At 39.6% G+C, this 15,477-nt stretch overlaps 1 protein-coding gene across 6 annotated transcripts in view; it reads right to left on the bottom strand.

Annotated features, from left to right (window-relative positions):
* Nucleotides 1-15,477, bottom strand: part of Gart (phosphoribosylglycinamide formyltransferase, phosphoribosylglycinamide synthetase, phosphoribosylaminoimidazole synthetase) — a 29,196-nt gene that overhangs the window by 12,342 nt on the left and 1,377 nt on the right. For 2 of the 6 annotated variants that reach the window (XM_010608677.2, XM_010608675.2), the window contains exons 2-11: nucleotides 12,270-12,547; nucleotides 9,897-9,992; nucleotides 9,161-9,335; nucleotides 7,616-7,727; nucleotides 6,150-6,218; nucleotides 5,745-5,870; nucleotides 4,681-4,768; nucleotides 3,811-3,896; nucleotides 3,306-3,474; nucleotides 1,066-1,297 (exon numbers count right to left, since the gene is read on the bottom strand). In XM_010608677.2, coding sequence (XP_010606979.1) covers nucleotides 1,066-1,297; nucleotides 3,306-3,474; nucleotides 3,811-3,896; nucleotides 4,681-4,768; nucleotides 5,745-5,870; nucleotides 6,150-6,218; nucleotides 7,616-7,727; nucleotides 9,161-9,335; nucleotides 9,897-9,992; nucleotides 12,270-12,414 — 1,298 coding nt within the window. In that variant the 5' untranslated portion in view covers nucleotides 12,415-12,547. The other 4 variants (XM_010608674.2, XM_010608673.3, XM_010608672.2 and 1 more) reach the window with 4 other exon arrangements.

The following is a 15,477-nucleotide window of genomic DNA, read 5'->3' as shown; positions in this document are numbered from 1 at the left end:
CCCTAAGAAAATATGATTTTAAACCCTAAAAAAAAAAAAAAAAAAAAAAAAAAAAAAAAAAATCTGCCTCTAATAGTACAGCTTGAATTAGGTTGGTAAAAATTTCTTTTTGTTCTAAAATATATTATGGATGAACTTAAAGAAAAGTAGTAAATGTGATATATTCTTAATGAACAGTCAGGTGTGGTGGCACATGCCCATAACCACAGCACTTGAGAGGCTGAGGCAGGAGAATAGCATGAGTTCAAGGCCAATTTGGGCAACAAAGTTCAAGGCCAGAATGAACTACATGTTGGTAAAAATTTCTTTTTGTTCTAAAATATATTATGGATGAACTTAAAGAAAAGTAGTAAATGTGATATATTCTTAATGAACAGTCAGGTGTGGTGGCACATGCCCATAACCACAGCACTTGAGAGGCTGAGGCAGGAGAATAGCATGAGTTCAAGGCCAATTTGGGCAACAAAGTTCAAGGCCAGAATGAACTACATAGTGAGATCTGCCTCAAAAACAAACAAAAAGCGCCCCCCCTCCAAAAAAAAAAAGAAGAAACAAAAACACACTGCAAAGAGTAGTTTATTCATTTTATCAGGGAACAGTTGTACATGTCAACAAATGAATCAAGAACAGGTCAGAAAAACACGTCAGTAACAGATAAAAGTGCAGTGGAAAATGATGACTGCCAATGTTTCAGGATAATCAAAATCAGTTACGAAGGTAGATGACCAATATTCTCATCTTGAGTTCTTGGACAAAACTAAGAACCATGATTCAAAACAATTCTATTCTGTGATAACACAAGTTTAAAAATCCTTATTATCACTGTGGTAATATTATCATTGATAAACTTTTCAAAGATAAGAAGCTACCTTGAGTTTTTTCCATTTAACTTGCACACTGCTACAGTTTTGATTCCAATGAAACACAAATCAAGATCAGATCAATCCCACAAAGAGAAAAGGATACAGAATAGGGTGACTTAGCATAGGACTGACAATTTCCTAGAGCCACCTAGGGTAGTACTGAAAATGCACCCTAACTAGTACCTCAGAAGGAGACGTTTACCTGGGCTGCTGGAGGAAAGCTATGGCATGAAAGCCGATGTCCTTCCTATAAACAGCTCCCTCAAACTTGACAGCAGCGACTCCTTTATTGGCTTCCTCAAGAGCTAATTTGAGAGTTTCCCGGACAGCTGTGACTGTGAGGACTCTGCCCCCGCTGGTCACTACTTTCCCATCTTTGAGGGCAGTGCCTGCGTGGAAAACCTGCAGGCCTAAAGCTTGAGGGTCGGGAAAGCCTGGAAGAGAGCAGATATGATACATGATTTGAAACTGATTTACTATTTCCAACAGCTTTTTACTCTTTTTGTGGTACTAGGGATTGAACTCAGATCCTCTACTTCAGGCCTATACAATCCAGCCCCTCTTTAAAAACTTATAATTTTTCCTAAAAACAGTCTCTCCTATTTGAGAATGACAACTGTATTCCTAAAATCTTCTATCATGGCAAATCTCATAAAAACTACTGTGTGAATGAGGGAGGAAAAATAAAGGGAGGGGGGAGGAAGCCAAATTCTCAATGATTATGGTCTTAAGTAATCTTCATTTGAAAAGAGGTTAAAAGATATAAAACCTAAACAGCAATAAATAAATCCTGCATTTGATCACATCTCTTAAGAATAAGAGGATTTTTTTATCATAGTCTTTCAAGTAAAGTTGCTTTCTTTCTTTTAAAGATAACAGGTTACTACAGATCAAAATAGTTGTAAGTAATCTTTTCCCTATGTGACAACTATAACATTTTAAGACAGAATTTGATGTGAATTTAACTTTGAGGTTGCCCCCAAATCTATGGCTTCATTTTCTTTCTCTCTCTCTTTCAGTATGGGGATCAAACCCAGGACCTTGCACTTGCCAAGCAGCAGGTGAGACACCACTGAGCTACATCCCCGGCCCCATTTTTTTTTTTCCTGGTACTGGGGATCAATTCATTTTCTTTCAAGTTATTTTTCAGCTCTGAAATATGTTACACTAGACTGTATCTTCTAGTTTCTGAAATGACCAAAGCAGTTTATACAAGACTACCTTCCTTTTAACTACTAAAAAACAAAACAAAAAAACTCTTATGTCACCACCAGTTTGTCCTTCTCTGCCTTACATTTTAGCATCCTATCTGGTAGCTGGCTAAAAACATCTTCGTAGTGTTCTAACAGCACAGTTATTCTCAGCATGGGGACTTTATCCTGCTGATACTGGTAATACACAATACGGTTGTTGAGAATAAGTACTGTAACTGCGTCACCTCAGTAACAGGGAAATTTCACCAATCCAAGGGATTTTGTTTCTATTTCATCTTTCTGCATTTTCAAAAGGTGTCATGCGTCCAACTGCCATGTGTGGGATTCAAGGGGGATGGATTTGCTGTCTGGGTGAGACAAGTGTACTTTTTTCACCCCAGTTTTTTGATGAGACAGGGTCTTGTTATGTAATTCAGGCCAGCCTCGAATCAATATGCAGCAATTCCCTGCCTCAGCCTCCTGAGGTTGGGATTACAGGCGTGCACCAATAATCCTAGTCTCAAACAAGTTACTGGAGTAGTAGAAGAGGCCAACTGACAGCATGCTAAAGGTCACAAGGCCTGCCTTTGGGCTTATTGTAATGGAAATTATTTGGAAATGAAAAAGCTTTATTATTTAACTAGATGCCTCAATTCCCGTAAAAATAAAAGAGGAGCCGGCAGGCTGAGGCAGGAGGATCTCTGAGTTCGAGACCCTGTCTCAAAAAACCAAAAAAACAAAACAAAACAAAAATAAAGGAGGAGAAAGCTCTACTTTTTTTTTTTAGTACCAGGGATTGAACTCAGGGCATTATGCTTGTGAGGCAGGCGGCACCACCAAGCTAAATCTCTGGCCCTAAGAAAACTCTACTTCTTGAAATTGAATTCTGCTATCCCAATGACCATGGGGAGGAGGGTACATTGTAAACTAAGAGGTCAAGGAACGAGACTGCACACAACCTGTGCTAGTCAGAGATGTAGTTCACAGTCCCAGCAGTTCCCTGGCTGCTCTGGGGGGACAGTGAAAACTTGTATGAGTGACTTAAGTTTCATTATGCAGAAAAGGAGATAACCACAGTCTTTTAACTCTTGAAATTCTGGATATCTGAGCACATATACTCAACAAGCACTGTGGGTAAGAACCTCTGGAAGGCTTCTCATGGCTGTGCATACATCTGCACGGCACGGGGCAGCTGCTGGGGCACCAGTCATCTGTCACATTGTAATCCAATCTCCTCCCCACTGTTCACCTGTTATCTCCACGCCCTTGGTGTAGGCTCCAGGATAACCTTTGCTTGCCATGACGACAGTCACTGCGGTGTGGTTTTCTAGCCAAATGGGCAGAGATGACCACAGCAGGCCATCTAAGGTAGACTGAATCATTTCATAAAGGTCACTTTTAAGAAGTGGGAGAATCACCTGGAAAAACATAATCAGAATGACAGATGAGATATACGTTTTATTGTTTTTGTTTTTGTTTTTTTTTGAGACAGGGTAGTTCAGGCAGGCCCTGAACTCACTATGTAGCCCAGGCTGCCCTCAAACTTGTCACAATCCTCCTGAGTGCTGGGATTATAAGCATGCGCCATCATGTTCTGACCTTTAGTTTTTTTGAAACATTTTATTCATTGGGTACCAGCAGAACTTGCACATGTTTCTCAAAGGTAATTATTTCAAGGTTGATAAATCCTAAAATTAAAACAACATACAATTCTACAAAATAATACTTTATTACCTTTGACTATTGTTACTCACTTGGCACTCTGGATCACCAAAACGGCAATTAAACTCCAGAACTTTTGGGCCATCCTTGGTCAGCATTATACCAGCATACAGAATTCCTTTTATAAAAGAGTGGAGGCAGTTAGACAGGGCCACCCTCAAGGAGCCAACATGGAGGACAATCAAGACACATTCACTGAAGGGCAGAATTGTAAAAGGACACAAACTACTATCCTTGTGCTTCCCCTGGATAGCAGTGATTGACATTCCAAATAGGACACTTGGGTGGGGGGTTAAGGTCTTAACCCAGCCTTTCCAGGAAATATCCCTGACCCCCACCCTTACTGAAAATCCTTGTGTACTGGCCATGTGACTTGCTCTCCCCTTAGACTCCATTTAATCACTATTTCCTGGGGGACTGTATCTGTAATCTTATTGGTTGCTCATGGTTTTGCGCCACCTCATGCCCACCTTGTAAATTTCCATTGGGTCTTACAGTTTTGTCCCACTTTGTACCCGCCTCACCACATGGCTTTGCTGTATACAACATGTTTGAGAAGTGGGGTGGGTGGGCAACCTGCTTTCTGGTCCTCCTTCTGTCTCTATAGACAGAAGCTTTGTTTCCCTCAATAAATGTTTCCCACTCTTAAAAAAAAAAAAGAGAGAGAGAGAGAGAGAGAGATATGGGGAGGGAAAAAAAAAAAAGGAAAATCTGTAATCATTGTATTCTGACTATAAAACCTAGAAAATAAACTTCTAATAATTGAGGTTTCAGAATAAAGACAAACAATACAACATTGGCCAACTAAAAGGTGGTAGAAAAAAACAGAAAACGGAGGAGTTTTATCGAAAGTGCAAATCTACACTACAAAGTGATGTTGACGACAACACTGACGAGCTCACCTGTGTATGGAGTGCCCTCTTGCTGCATGCCATCTACTGTCCTCTGAAGAATATTATTTTTAATTTTTAAAAACAAATCCTTGGAAACCTAAGGAATATGCAGAAATACTTTAAATGTAACTGGTACTTAAAAAAAAAAAAAATCTTGTAAGTGGACCCAGAAAGGATAATGAGAACTACTGTTTTTTTTACTACCTGAGGAAATACTTCAAGTTCCTAAATTTAAAATACCCACGATCAAGAATTTATTGAAAACATCAGTTCTGAAGTATGTAGAAAGACCAGTGACCTGTTTCTTAACCCCCCCAACTGCTCATAAATTTTATATGCTGTGCCTGCAGAAATGAAAACTACAATTTTCCAATCTAATAAGCTCTATGGATTAAAAATATGGAGTAGAAAGGAGGGATTAGGAAAATCTACCCAATCCTCCCTGTATTCCAGATTGGTTAGAAATGAGTTTGGCTATTTTAGTTGTTCAAACCTTCTGAGAAAAGGTTAATTTTAAAGACCAGAGAGATGCTTCTCATTTAACAGGAAATCAGAAAGCCAAATGAGGTAGCATATCCTAGATATTTGGGAAAGTAAGGCAGTAGGATTGCAAAAATCTATTTTTTTTTCTTTGAGGTTGCAAGGAAGGGCTGCTGGCACTTGGAAAGTTCAGCAAGCAGAAGAAGAAAGAGACCCTAAAAGGGATGGGCAGGCAGGGAAGGGTGTGCAGCAGGCTCGGTGGCTGGAGGTTCCAGTAATTTTTTTTTTTAAAGAGAAGTTTATTTGGATTTTTTCTTTTCTTTTTGATACCAGGGATCAAACTCAGGACTTTGCACTTACAGGGCCACTGAGCTAAATCCCTGACCTGGATTGCAAATTTGAGATCAGCCTGGGAAATAAAGCAAGAGTCTATCAAAATAAAAACAAAAAAACCATAAAACAAATTGGTAATTATCAAAATTTGCAGAAATAAATAAGCAACCCAAATCACAACAGGAAAGCATTATGTAAGAGCTTTTTGAGACGTTTAACAACCGTCCCTACGGAAATGGAGTGGAGCCCCTGGAAAGTACCTGGGGTGCTGGACAACAGGCTCCCATCCCCCCTGTGTTGGGTCCCAGATCTCCTTCCAGTAATCGCTTATGGTCCTGGGCTGGGGGCATGGGGACCACTGTCCTTCCATCGGTGAAACACAGACACTATGAAGAAAAGAACATAGCCCACTTGGGTTAAATGCCAAAAAGTTCTAAGTCCACGTATATAGTACTCACTAATAGACTGAGGATGATTAAAAGAGGAAATTTTTTTTTCATTTGCATTCCAATATTATATTTTTTCCTTTGTAACTGATGGGTTTGTTTCTAGATGAAGCAACTGGAACAAATCAGGTTTTTTTTTAAGGGTGGGTGGGTGGGAGTGTCCTGTACAGGTAACAGCTTCTCACAAGGTATAAAAGCCAAAAAGATGAATATACGTACAGACACCTCTTCCCCTTCAAGAAGTTCTTCAACAACAACTGTTTCTCCAGCTGCTCCAAAAGTTTTCTCCTAAATGTGGATTGCAAGGAGAAAAAAAAGGAGCTTTGTAAACCATAAGCTTTTTTTTTTTGTTTTTTTGAGACAGGGTGTCACTATGTAGTTGAGACTGACCTAGAACTATGTATGTAGCCCAGGCTGGTCTTGAACTCACAGCAATCCTCCTGCCTCAACCTCCTGAGTGCTGGGATTACAGGCATGTGCTACCATGCCTGGCAACCATAAGCTTTTAACATTTACACAGTTGGCCTTTGCCAATGCCCACGATTTGTATTATGAATGAACATGAGTACTGTAATTTCTCTTTCCCTTTTGGAAAGACTTAAAGGAACACAGGGATGTTTCTAATTTTTAATGTGGAAAGGATGTAGAGCTAATACTGCCACAGAAGAAATGAACACATTACTAAGTCTCCTGAGGATTTGGCTTTCTAACTTTAAATAATGGAAAAGCAGATGATTTTATTATCATCATTTAATCTTTATTCTTCACTGTGATTATATGTTTGCCTGTAGTAATTATACTCATGCATACCTATGAAAGTAGATTTCTCTGAGAGTAAAACCACAATGATGAGGCTCAATTGTGAAAGACAAAGTACATTCATTTATTGATCTACTTCTCTTAGAACTGTGACACACAGCACAAATACTTCTACCCTCATAAATGGTTTGAGAATTTCTTTGCATGTCCTATAGGCTGAGGGTTTCCTACCTTTAAATAGCTGTCAACAAAGGAGGTTAGAACTTAACTTCACAAGAATGAAAAACAATTTGCTCTGTAATAAGTATTTTACAGAGATGGTCTACAACAGTATTATAAAAAATGGCTTAGCTGGGCATGGTGGCGCATGCCTATAATCCCAATATACTTGGGAGGCTGAGGCAGGAGGATTTGCTGTGAGTTTGAGACTAGCATGGGCTACACAGTAAGTTCCAGGGCAGTCTGAACTACATAAAAAACCAAACAAAAAAACCGTGTTTGCTAGTTGGGTTTTATCTTCTTTTGGATGATTGGTTTATGTTTGAGACAGGGTCTCGCTGTGTAGTTCAGGGTGGTCTTGAGTTCACTATGTAGCCCAGTGTGGCCATGAACTTCTGGAGATCTGCTACGCCCAGCTATTTGTGTTTGTTTTTTTGAGGTGGTCTCACCATGTAGTCCAGGATGGTCTTGAACTCATGGTGATCTTCCTGCCTCAGCCTTCCAGTGCTGGGATTGCAGGAATGTGCCACCTCATTCAGCCTGGGTTTTGTTTTGAATGCTGGGAATCAAATCCAGAGTCTTGAACATGGAAAGCAAGCACTCTATCACCCAGCCTTATGCCCGGCCCAGGTTTTCCTTACTTTGAAACATAATTTGTAAACTTTTAGCCAGTGTGAAAAAGAAAATAAATCTCTTAGAACAATTACCTGCATGATCTCCTGTACAGCTTTGCAGGCCTCTTCTTTGCTCTTTGCAACAATCACCCCTTTCCCAGCTGCAAGGCCGCTGGCTTTCACAACCAGAGCAGGGAAGTCGGCACTGTAGAGACAGAGCAACCTTCAACATCCAATGCATAGCTCAGAGTTTTAAATTTTAAATTTGCTTTGCAAATCTGTAACAATATGCTATAGCAACAATGCAAAAGCAAAAAGAAATAAAATCACTTATAATTCCAACATCATTTTGATATATTTCCTGCCAGGATATCCCCCCACAGCATTTAACAGTTATAATTATATAGGTACAATTTTGCGTTTTTTTACTTAAATGAGCTCACACAGGCAAAATCTTTGGGAGAATAAGTAGATAGATAATGGAGATATGGAATGATTTTTAAGCTACAAAATAATGAACCATACTTTCATTTAAGCAAAAGTGTGGCTATATAATTTCAGGGTAAGCATGGACATACACACAGGAAAAACTATGAGTGGGACTGGGATCTAGGAGAATTACCCAAAGTAAGTAACAAAACTGTAACTTACCCAAGACGCCTGGCTAATAGGAAATAATAATATTCAGTACCTAAGAAACCCTGCAGGATGAAGAATGGGCTTGACTCAACTGAAAGGAAAACACCAGGCAGCAGGGAGTGTCAACAACAAAAGGGCAAGGGCATGTGTCTATCAACACTGATTAATTTGCTCAAAGGGTATATAATTTTTTTTTTTTTTTTGGTACTGGGGATCAAACTCTGGTCCTTCTGCCTGTGAGGCAAGCAGCGGAACCAGAGCTAAATCCCTGGCCCTAAAGGGTATATAGTTTTAAGATTTAGAATACAGTAATGGTGGCTGATGACCAAGTGATGATTTTTTCTTTTGGTATGGGTGGTGGTGGTGGTAGGGATCAAAGTGCAAGTGCAAGGCAGGTGGTGGAACCACTGAGCTAAGTCCCCAGCCCCCAAGTGATGATTTTTTGCTCTGATTATACGACAAAGGTCAATAATCTTCATGTTGTAAAATGCCACTGTTTATCAGTTTGGCTGTGAAAACAGCACATGACTTGTACAATTATACAGTATATTTTCCACCTAGCAATTAGCAATAAACATTAAAACTGCATCTTTTTTTTTGTTTGTTTTGTTTTTCTTTTATACCGGGCATTGAAATTGGGTCCTTATGCTTGCGCGGCAGGCAGTTGAATCACTGAGCTAAATCCCTGGCCCTTGTTTGTTTTGGTTTTTGAGACATAGTCTCACTATGTAGTTGAGACTGACCTGGAACTCACTATGTAGCCCAGGCTGGTCTTGAACTAACAGCTATCCTCCTGCCTCAGCCTCCCAAGTGCTGGGATTACAGGCATGCACCACCACTCCTGGCAAAACTGTATCTTGTAAGGTCACAAGATTATACAAATTATATATACATTGAATCCTTCCTTTTTTGGAGTTAGAAAAGGATAACTTACGTGAAAGTGGCTATACTTAAATAGCCTAAAAAACAGCTGTCCTTCCTTGGCAGCCTTCACCCTACCTCACAATGAAGCTGCAGGCCTCCTCAGCTTTGGTGAAAGCTCTCCACCGCGCAGTTGGGATTCTATGTCGGTCCATAAACTCTTTGGCAAACCTTTTGCTTGACTCTAATTGAGCTGCTTCTGCAGTGGGGCCAAAGCATCGCACCCCTGCGGAGGCCAGGTCCTCAACAATTCCTACGGATGCAAGCAGGTGCTTAAGTGACCCTGGGTCTCTCCAGGGACTTTTTAGACACAGCATGTCTTAGCAGCAGACTAAATCTACACTTAGACAGGGCAGATAACTGGTGGTACAGGCTAAATTTTTCATGGTGTCTACTTGACATAAATAAAATGCTACTAAGCGGTGACTCAAATCCAGCACAAGAGCAGGGCACTGTGGGAGCATACGCCCACAGTCCCAGCTACTCAGGAGGCTGAGGCAAAAGGATTGCTTGAGCCAAGGAGTTTGAGATCAGTACTGCAAGACCCCATTTGGGAGGCAAAGGGACAGGCAAAAGTTGTATTTGAATATACAGATGATTAAATAGACATCAGAATAAAGACACACAAAATGTTTCTCATGGCAGCAAATTTGGTAACTACATCATCCTATTACTGACATTCCAGGACAAAAAAAATAATGTGTTTTTCTGATATATTACAATTCTCATCTATAGAATGAATTTGGTTAGATAATCCTAAAGCTCTCGTTGACACTGCACACATATTGTTTCAATAAACACAGATGAAGCTTACCGGCAGCCAGAGGTGCCTCTGGTCCAACAACTACGAATTCAATTTTTTCATCTTTGCAGAACTGAGCAAGGGCTGTATGATCACCGACTGAGATGGCTGTAAACAGAAAACACAAGACCACCACATTTACAAAAACAATGTTTCAGTTAACTAAGTAAATTAAGCACCATAGTTAGTAAACTAAAAACTGAGCACTACAATACTTTACTCTGCCTGTTAATTGCTGCTTTTTAAAAATTTTTTTAATTGCTGCTTTTCTTAAGTTCATTGATAGGATAGTATCACGAGAAATTCAGAATAGAATTCAATAAGACTAAGTAACAAAACTCAGTTGTTTGCTGTAACTGTAGTCAGCTAAATAATAAAAGTACCAGCAAACTTCCCCAGATGCTAGAAATCATGGCTATGTTACCAGTGTTGATTAAACAAAAAATATTATAGAATATACTCAAACTATTCCTTACTATCAATCATTCAAGATTTTTTAAAAAAATTATTTATTTATTTATGAGACAGGGTCTTGCTATATAGTTTAGGCTGGCCTTGAACTCACTACGTAGCCCAGGCTGTCCTTGAACTCAGCCTCGTGCTGCAGCCTCCCAACTGCTGGGATTACAGGAATGTGCCACCACGCCTGGCTTCAACATTTATTGAAACTGTGCTATGTAGTTAGGTAATGCTAATTAGACAGGCCCTGGGATTAAGATGTTAACACAAATAAGATCCCTAGAATTAGGATGATAACAACCCACTGTGGGTAATAAATACACAAAAAATAACAGCAAATATAAAGAAATCAAGCATATTTGACAGGAAGTGAGTTGGCAGACTATTTCTGGTTGTGTCAGGAAGCCTCTCAGGCAGAGATGTTCAAAGTAAGAACTGAGTTTAGCTCAGTGGTTCTGCCACCTGCCTTGCAAGTGCAAGGTCCTGAGTTTGATCCTGGGTACCAAAAAAAAAAAAAAGTAAGAAGTGAATGATGACTTGAAATACAACTGTTTTCTCCAAGGTCAGTTGTTTTTCTTTTTCTTTTTCTTTTTTCGAAACAGGGTCTCACTATATAGTTCAGACTGCTCTGGAACTCACTGTGTAGCCCAGCCTGGTCTGAACTCACAGCAATCCTCCTGCCTCAGCCTCCTGAGTGCTAGGATTATAGGTGTGCACCACCATGCCCAGCAGTTGTTTTTCAATTTATAGAAACTGCCTGAGTGTAGAGAAGACAGAGTACTAGGTCCCTGGAGTTAGTAGCTCCAAACACAACTAGGCTGAGCAGGCCCAACTAAATCAGTACGGCACACCTAACTCAGTTGCCACAAATGGTAGCGGTCTCACACCAACCTCGGGAGACTGTGTAGGGCTTATCCGTATGACTTTGACTGCATGCAGAGAAAACACACCTGTGTCTAGAGCTAAGGTCCCAGGGAAAAGAGATATTTTATTTGCTTTTTTTATTATTTTTTGTTTTATCTACATGCACCTACCCCCCCATATGTGCTTTTGAGGGCTACGTTTTTCTGTCCATATATATTATGTGCCACATACAGCACTAGGCACACAGCATAAAACAAGACAGACCAATTTCTGCTGTGCTATCTATGGTTTATATCCTAGGGCTTTTATTTTAGTAGGGGAAAAAGCAATACAGGAGATATACAAAATCCAAGGCAGTTAGTTATATTTGTGAAATTGGCAAAATAGCGCAGATTGAGTACATCGAAGAGAAAAAAGATCAGGTTGGAAAGGCATGTAGAAGGCAGAATGTGCAAAGGGCTTTATAAGGCAAGGTGAGTTTTCAGTTTTGTTCTAGTATTATGAAAAGTTTAACATAGTGCATGAACATCATTTTTCCATTTTTTCATGTTTCTCCAAGAAATAAGATACAGTTCTATCAGGGAATCAGGAAATTTAATACTATTTGGCCTGCTCAATACTAAGACTGCTCAATTTTTCACTTCCAAAAATATACATAAAAATGCCTCTAACATATACAGTATTAGGTACTTATTACCTTTCTAATGGATGTGTTTTATTAAGGGTTAAAATAATTCATGATAAAGAAATGCCACATTCTGAATAACAGGCTATATTAAATTTATAACATAAGGACATTTTTCAAGTTATCACATAAATTTAATTTAATTTAACTTTTGATGCAGGGTTTCCTTATATAGTTTAGGCTGGCCTTGAACTATGTAGCCAGGCTGGCTCTGAATTCTCAGATCCTCAGCCTTAGCCTCCCAAGTGTCCATGTTATTATAAAGGCAAATGTTAGAGTTTATTATGCACAAACAGTAATTATTATTCATTTTAAAATGTGATTACAAAAAAAGGAAAATAAAAAAGACAAGAAAATGAAAACAAAAACGTGATTACCAGTATTTGAAATCTTTTCCAAGCAAGCAGTGCCCGCATTTCCTGGGGCAACTAGCACTTGTTTGACATGACGAGACTGTGCGAGTTTCCAGGCCAGTGCATGTTCCCTTCCTCCACTGCCAATTACAAGTACTCGGGCTGCCATGGCTCTGTCCTCTAAGCAGGCTTTTGTTTTTCTTGGGTACTGGAGATCAAACTCGGGACTGGCAGCGGAACCACCGAACCTCTGAGCTAAATCCCTGGCACAGCAAAGCAGGAATTCTAAAGGAAGATGATACCTGAAGGAAGAAAACGACAGTAGTTATTTCAGAATGCACATATTTCAGAAATCACAATTTCTAAATATGAGTTAAATCATCTAATATTTCCATCCAGCAATTCATCTGCAAAAAACTGGAACTTGTAATTTGAGAAATACAGTCATACTCATAAGGATGGGGTGTTTTAAAGCCAGGGAAGAACAGCCTAAAGAGCTTGGTTAAGCAGTGCATGGTGATTTAGCTCTGCCTATGGTACAGTATCTTATTGAGGTTTCATGTGTTGAAATTTAATCTCTATTGTGAGGTATTAAGAGTGTTAAGCCAATCTTGGTGCACAGCTGTAATCCCAGCAATTGGGAGGTAGAGATGAGAGGATTATCAGTTTCAGGGAAACCTGAGCAATACAGTTGAGTTCAAGGCCAGCCTATGGACTACATAGTGAGACCCTGTCAAAAAAAGCAAAGAGGCTGCATTAGGGTTGGGCTCTGAGAGGCACTTGGGCATTATGGTGGACACCCCATGATTGTATTTTGGTGACTAAGAAGAGGAAGAGACCAGACACACACATAGATGAGTGCTGGGTCTGTCCCTTGCCATCTATGTGAGTTTTGCCAGCAGAATCCAATCACTAGATGGAGCCCCTTGACTCTGCTTGAGAACTGTAAACTAATCTCATTTCATTACATACCCAGTCTATAGCATTTTTATAAGCAAAAAACAGACTGGTGCAGTTCCTTACCTGGGAAACAATCTGTTATAAACAATATCCTTTCTCTGGCTCATTTTTTGATGAATCATGAAAACTTAGCTTAAAAAAATAAATTCTGACGTTTATTTAAGGATATTTTACTGTGTCACCTTGTTTGTCTTCAAACTCCTGGGACTCAAGTGATCTGTCTGCCTCAGCCTTGGAGCAGCTGGGAATGTGCTACCACACCCAGTGTTAGAATGTTAAATTAGACCTACATTTAAAAATACCCATTTTTTTCTTTTGGTACTGGGGATCGAACTCTGGACGAGGCAGGCAACGGAATCACTGAGCTAAATCCCCAGCCCTAAAAATAACCATTTTTAACCCATGAGGTCCCATAGATGTTAAAGTTGTCATACATTTTTTTGTTTTTTCCTTTGGTAGTGGGGATCAAACTCAGGACCTTGAGCTTGTGAGGTAGGCATGGTGCCAGAGAGCTAAATCCCCAGCCATAAATCAAAATATTGAAGACTAAGGTTAGAAAACTATCTGTAAAGGGCCAGACAGTATTTTGATTTGAGGGTAATGTGCTCTGTCCAATTACTATCAACTCTGTCTATGGCGGCATGAAAGGAGTCATTGAGAATACTCTAGGTGGTGAATGTGCCAATATGCACAAAAACTTAACTCACATAAAAGAGGCAGCAGACTAGATGTCATTTACCTATTGGTGTTCTAAGCAAGAGGAAACCATCAAAATTGCGTAACAAAATAAATGCAGTTGTGTTTCAATAAAACTTTATGTACGGACGTGGCAATAGGAATATAATTTTTACATGTGATAAAACCATCTTCCTCAACCATTCTTATTTGGTGGGCTGTATAAAAAAACAGGTGCTAGAAGATACGGCATGGGTCCATATGCTAAAAATCTGGTGGATAAATAAAATAAAAATAAAAGTAAAAATCAGATTCAAAAGCATCGTACTTCAGTTCCAACATCTGTATGACCTTGGCTATGTAAGAGTTAACTGAAATGCCATTTATAAAAATCTATTCCTTTTTTTTTTTTCTTTTCTTTTTTTTGGTACCGGGGATTGAACTCCGGTCCTTGCGCTTGCAAGGCAGGCCACCGAACCGCTGAGCTAAATCGCCGGCCCAAAATCTATTACTTTTATAAAATTGCCAACTAGATGTTTTATAACTTACCTAAATTGCTACTTTAGAGATAGAAATAATACAGCGAAAACAAGCATAAAAAATAAACAGTTATCAAATCATTACATAGGAAAAGGAAAAACAGGATGAGCAGTTGGCTTGAACAAGGTCAAATTTCCATAAACACACACACACATTTAAAAGACTGAAGTTACAGTGATTTACTAACTTGCAAAAGCTATTAACCTATGTAGAAAGCAAGCTGGTACAGAAGAAAACAAATTGGTAGCTTCCTGTGATATCCTAGAATTACATATTTAAAGAAAAAATTAAGCTAGTAATATTAAAAAGAATCCCTAACATATTTTTGAGCACTTACCTTGTACCAGGTGCCATTCTAAATGTTTTTCATGAAATCTTACCTGCTGTGCGTAAGAATTCTATGCGGTATACACTATTGCCATTGCCTTTTTATGGATGAGATGGAAACCCAGTTAAATTCTATGACTTGCTGGATAAGTCATGTAGCCAATGGATTCCAAATGAAGATATTTCGCTATATACTCTAACATCTGAGATGATGGTGATTAAATATTTGAGGAAAGGAAAAAAAAAAACCCTGCTAAATTAGTATAAGCAGCAGCAGTTGTCCAAAGCAATAGATATTTTTAACACACCACGTGTAGTGAACGATCTGAAACAAGTATCTTTAAATCTAAAAAAAATACTGCGTATGTAGCTCAGTAAAAAGCAGCGAGGGGAAGTTTTCCCAAAGATGCCCGGATAGAAGTACTAGGAATCGACCATGGAGGAGTTGGGCCGCCTGGCTCCAGGCACAGCACAGTGCAAGCCCTACCCTGGAGACCCTGGAAGACTTAACTAACCTTCCCCGGCTTCGGTCATTCGAGTGGATACTTTACAACGAGAACACGAGCGTCAAGCAAAGCCACTTCAAATGATCTGGTGGATAAAGCAGGGAATGGGACCGCTCTTACGTCAACCTGGGTTAACGGTGGAAAGAAAGCACATGGCCCGATCCCCGCCCACCGAACATCCACACTGCCAAGCCCGCTTCCGCAGCGCCACTCAGCCCCCGCCG

Source organism: Fukomys damarensis, unplaced genomic scaffold, assembly GCF_012274545.1.
Source record: "Fukomys damarensis isolate Sample0158 unplaced genomic scaffold, DMR_v1.0_HiC HiC_scaffold_24, whole genome shotgun sequence".
Lineage (NCBI taxonomy): Eukaryota > Metazoa > Chordata > Mammalia > Rodentia > Bathyergidae > Fukomys > Fukomys damarensis.
This window is presented reverse-complemented; position numbering and strand designations above follow the sequence as displayed.